Genomic DNA, 5,163 nt, shown 5'->3' on the forward strand with positions numbered 1-5,163 from the left:
GGGGGGGCGGGGGGCGGGGGGGGCCTGGGGCACCCGCTTCCCCCGTAGTAAACACTGTTCTGAAACAGTGGCAGAAAAGATCAAAGTGAGCTCTATTTCTCTCCTTTCCAATTCCCTTCCTGCCCCCCACACGGTCTTTTGTTTCAATCCAGGAGAAATCCGGTGAATCACCTAATTAAAACCAAGACATGAATTAAGCATCCATTTTTGTACTACAAATTGCCAGCTCTCCGCTTGTCCCTCCCTTGGTCTCCATTAAAAAAACACCAGAGACGCTGTTAAAAGGGGGGGGTGGGTGGGTATTTTGCCTCTAGCTTCCAGCTCTGCTTTCTATTTCACTGACTCCTATCCCAGGACCTAAATTGCTTGGCTGTGTAATTACTAGAGTAAGCCTATTTAAGTTAAAAGCTTTTTCCCCCCCAACTCTAAATGAAACTTGATGAGGGCCCGTCCTTAGTTATCAAGGGAGTCACTTTCTGGTCAGTCCTCTTGATTCATCTTTTTAGATTTAATCAGCATTAAGGTATTGCTTGTCCCTAAGAGCTTTAGCTTAATGGGGTTACTGGATGGTTTTCTCAGTGTAACGTTTCCCATTTTATATTTATATATATCTTTGCCTTCGACAAAGACGGGGTAAGGTGGTGGCATGGAGTCTTTTTCTTTCTTTTAAGAAATCCGAAGTGATTTAAAGCGTAGGGAAACGGTTTAAAGACTCGGAGCAGTAAATGCAGATTCATTTAGGCTGTAGCTGGAAACTGTAACAAAAGGCAATTCCTTGAACAAATGCATCAGAAATCAATTTACATAAAGGTATATGATGCGTTCGGATAAATGCAATGCTAATGGCTCAGAACAAATGCATCAGAAATCAATTTACATAAAGGTATATGATGCGTTCGGATAAATGCAATGCTAATGGCTTTTAGAGTGGTTTTCTTTCCAAAGTCTCGGGGTTTTTGTTACAGCTTAATTGGTGCAGTTCTTCTGGTTTATTGTGCGGTCACTGGACATACCTCCAGGTACTCTTTCTGAGGAAACGTGTGTTTAAAATCGGCCTCAGTTCTCCTCCTCCTGCAGCCGAGTTGGGCCAGTGGCAGGAAAAGTTCGTCCCGGCTGCTCTGGAGGTATCAGTCTGAAGGTCCTTAGCAGATAGCCAGATGCCTCGGCATGAGCACATACGGCTTACAAAGGACAAAGACAAAACATGCTGCTTAATTGGCAGTAAATAACTTGATCTTTTTATAGTATAAGTGACTAGAGGAACACCGGGAGTTTATTGGACTCTGGATTGAAGGCAACAAATTAATCGGTTTAGAGTAAGCTTTATGAATTGATTCCTATATTATCTCTCCGTTGTCCTGCTTGCATAAAGCATTTATTAGAAAGTGAAAAATGACCTTAGTAGCAGTTTTGGAGGCGGCCAGAGTAGCTCCAGCCGGAGCGGGGCACTTCATTATTCTGCTGCTTTCCTATGGTCGGTAAACTTTTTTTTTTTTTTTTTTTGGGTAACAAAGCTTTAGCATTTAAACTGCTGATCAAGGGCAGATTAGCGAGACAAAAGTTGAGTATGTTTGTGTAGGAAGTTAACAGGCGTCCTAAAGTTCAATGATCTATTATTCGGGCCAGTGTCCTCAGTCTGGAGTGTTTTCTCTGGCTGTTTTTACGTCTCCAAAATAAAACAAAAAAACCATATAAAAAATCCGGAGGTCTGGGCGGCCGGTCCCGAGCCCCTCGTTACCGCCCCGAACCTGCGGAGTCTCTCCTAGACTGAAAAACCAGTTTCACAACTTTTTTTTTTTTTTTTTTTTCTTTTTACCCCCTTTTTCTTCATAAGCAAAACAAACCCCGGGACTGTTCCTGACTTGTGCGTGAGCTGCAGCTGCACAGCCCCGGAGCGGGAGGGGGGGCGGCGGGGCGCGCAGTCTCTTCCCCCCCTTCCCCCCCCACCCCGCGCTCTCCCATCCCCCGGCGCGGCGGTGCCGGTGAGGCGGGCGGGGTGCGCCGTGCCGTGCCGTCCCGCCGCTGAGCCGCCCCCGCCCCTCTCTCCGCGCAGGCCATGGTGAACCCCGGCGGCAGCTCGCAGCCGCCCCCGGTGACGGCGGGCTCCCTCTCGTGGAAGAGGTGCGCCGGCTGCGGGGGGAAGATCGCCGACCGCTTCCTGCTCTACGCCATGGACAGCTACTGGCACAGCCGCTGCCTCAAGTGCTCCTGCTGCCAGGCCCAGCTGGGGGACATCGGCACCTCCTGCTACACCAAGAGCGGCATGATCCTCTGCAGAAACGACTACATCAGGTGAGGCGGCGGCCGGGCTGGCGGGGGCTGCTTTCCCCCTTCCTGCTTTTTTTTTTTCCTTTTTTTTTTTCCCCCCCCTTCCTTTCTGTCGGTGGGTGCCGGCGGGGTGGGCTGGCTGGGGATCGCTCCTTCATTAGGAGCGGAGAGACGTGCGGGTGCGGAGACGGATGTTAGCGCCTAGCCCAGGGCGCAGTTGCGGCTGCCAAGTGGAGGGAAGAGTTGGGGGGGCGGGGGGGGGCGGAACGACGACTGTAACTTTAAAGTGGTTTGTCAGCACAAAACAAGTCCTAACTAAAAATAAACAGCAATCAGAGAGGCTAAATTAATCTGCTTTGTTGTAGTGTTGAAGGAGAAGTGTGCATATCTGAACGGTAAATGTTAAAATCGTAGGGCTTAAATAAGGCTGTGGCAGAGGTGCTAAATAATGAAATGCCTGCCTTTAGTATCTGATTAATTATGATATTTACATAAGCACCTTTAAACTCCTTTGAGTGGAAACAGAATGACTCATTCTCTGTTCTCCTTGTGAAAGAGCTGATTAACCGTCAGTTGGAGAGCCACCGATTCTACCTATAGCCCAAAACAGTGGTATAATGTTTGTCTTCGCACCTTAGGAAGAAGCTTTGAACCGACGTTTTTCTTAACTCCCAGTATAGAAAATGCAGGGTACAGGAGAGGAGGGATATGCTTTTGCTCTTTATTTCTTCTTTTTTTTTTTTTTTTTAGCGTTCGCTCTAAATGCCACAGATTTGGGTAGGGGGAACTAAGCCTTATTAATCTTGCATCTGTTGGGGTACAGTAAGATTACGCAGAGTATCTCTTCCAACGAGTTTGCAATATAATTAATAGAAAGAATTCATGAGGTCAGGTGCCTGTACGATCTTTTCAGGTGAACTCAAGCTACTTAAACTCATTAATTTAAAAGGAGGCATTTTGAAGGATTACACATTTAATTTGAGTAAATGGTTTGATAGACTGATGCACATGAATGCTTCAAGGAGGTGTTCTATTTCAACATTCAGTAATTAAAAAAAACAACAAAAAAGCCCCATACCTTCCTGGCATAACAGAAATGCTTAGTTAAAACAAATTGTGTTTTGTTTAAACGCTTCTGGCTTCTCATTTACAGTAAATGTCAAGAGTTAGCCCAGGTTTTTCCTCTCCCCGATGGCCCAAAAGTACCACTTTTTTCTTTCTTTCTGAAAAAAAAAAACCATCACCCACAAAATGTTACAAGTTTGCTTATGTTGTAAAACTTGAGTTTTATTTGAGTAGAGTGGGACTGTGCTGAACGTGTGCGTATGCATGGAGCCCTCCTTAGTCTAAAAGGTCAGAGTTAAGACTTGGTTGCTCTGATAGTGGAGCCTCTGTCCTGATACAGGGCTGCATTTTCGGTCAGTTAGGTAGATGAAACGCAGCCCTCGGTATCTTTTGAGGAATTCAGAGCCTTAGCCTCACTAGTTTTGAGTGTATTTTTAGAGAGAAGTGCTAGAAAATCAGCACATGAGGGGGTTTTAATGGTGCTTTTCGGTCATCATCCTAAACAACAAGCCTAAGCCTGGCAGAATTGTAATTAAATAGAGCAGAACGGTGTTAGGGAAAGAGTCTTGTTTGAAGTGGAAAAATTGACACTACTGTTAAGATGCACCGAATAGTACAGATTCATCACTCGACCAACACCATCAAACAAACCCTCATGTCTGATTACTACTAATTAAAAAGAGAAGATGCGTCCACTGTATCCCAGAGGCAAGTTCAGGCAAGCTTATCTCAGTCCTCCGGTTTTGTGTTGCCAAAAATTAATACTCGTTTATTTTAATGTAAGCGATTATGAATAGGATGCTTTATCAGATGAGGGGTTTGAATTGATCTCCTTGTTCTATCGCCCGACTTCTCTTTAGATCTGTGTAATTTGACTTGCAAAAATAACTCTGACAGATGCTTGCTGAAACTTGAACTGGACACCATACACTCAAGGTGGGGTAGGACGGCCTGGCCCTGCCGGGGCTGACTTGAGTTGGAGCTTTTCCGCTGGAAATGGACTTTGCGGGCTTGGGTGGCGCTGGCAGGAGCGAGACCCTCACCCTTTCCTTGCTTGAAGTGGCCTCATCTGGTTATGGAGGTGATGCCACCCGTTTGGCAGCGGGTCTCTCGGGTCCCCCCCCGCCATTGCCCCTCCTAATTTTCTGCGGGGCGTTTGCGGTGACACATTCCCTTCCCCAGGCAAGAGCCAGGGGCGCAGCTCGCAGTGGGAGCCCTAAGCGGGGACACGGTAGCCCCGGCCAGCGAAACGAGGGGATTGATCAGCCCGGCAGGCGCCAGGTGAAAGGGACTCGGCTCCTCCGGGCCAAGACGGCGGGGCCGTTTATTAATGAGCTTTTTTTTAACCGTCTGAGGCTGCGTGTGTTTTCTTCTTGTTGTTTAAGCAACACAACGCTCCCCTTTCTCTCCCTCCCCCCAAAACCCGACAACAAATTAGCCGTAGAGCTCCAGCAGCAGCAGCTCTCGTTGAAAGACGAGGTTCCTGGGAGCAGGGAGGCGAAAGCCCCCGTCCCTTCCCCCCCCCCCTCCCCAGGGCGAGCGGGGCGCTGGCGGGAGGGGAGCGCAGCCCTCCCAACCTTAAGATGCCAGATAAAGCAGCAGCGTGGCAGCGAATCCGCACAATTAAAAGCTTTAATTAGTGTCTCCTCCATTTTCTCTTAGTTCTGATAGGTTTTATCTAATGAGATCTGGTCCCTGGCTTAGATCTGCTCGGAATGACGTGTCCGAAATGAATGAGAGCCGCGTCGCAAACAAAACATTTAATTAACAAAATTGGCCTCTAAGAGAGAGCAGGGAGTGGTGGGGAAGGGGAAGGGGGGGGGGCAGGCT

At 47.7% G+C, this 5,163-nt stretch overlaps 1 protein-coding gene across 1 annotated transcript in view; it reads left to right on the forward strand.

Moving 5' to 3' along the window:
* The first annotated feature begins 1,935 nt into the window (after nt 1–1,935).
* Nucleotides 1,936–5,163, forward strand: part of LMO4 (LIM domain only 4) — a 14,774-nt gene continuing 11,546 nt past the window's right edge. Inside the window, exon 1 of the mRNA XM_014939302.1 lies at nt 1,936–2,292. Coding sequence (XP_014794788.1) covers nt 2,057–2,292 — 236 coding nt within the window. The 5' untranslated portion in view covers nt 1,936–2,056. The remainder of the gene's footprint in view (nt 2,293–5,163) is intronic.

Source organism: Calidris pugnax, unplaced genomic scaffold, assembly GCF_001431845.1.
Source record: "Calidris pugnax isolate Ruff unplaced genomic scaffold, ASM143184v1 scaffold18, whole genome shotgun sequence".
Lineage (NCBI taxonomy): Eukaryota > Metazoa > Chordata > Aves > Charadriiformes > Scolopacidae > Calidris > Calidris pugnax.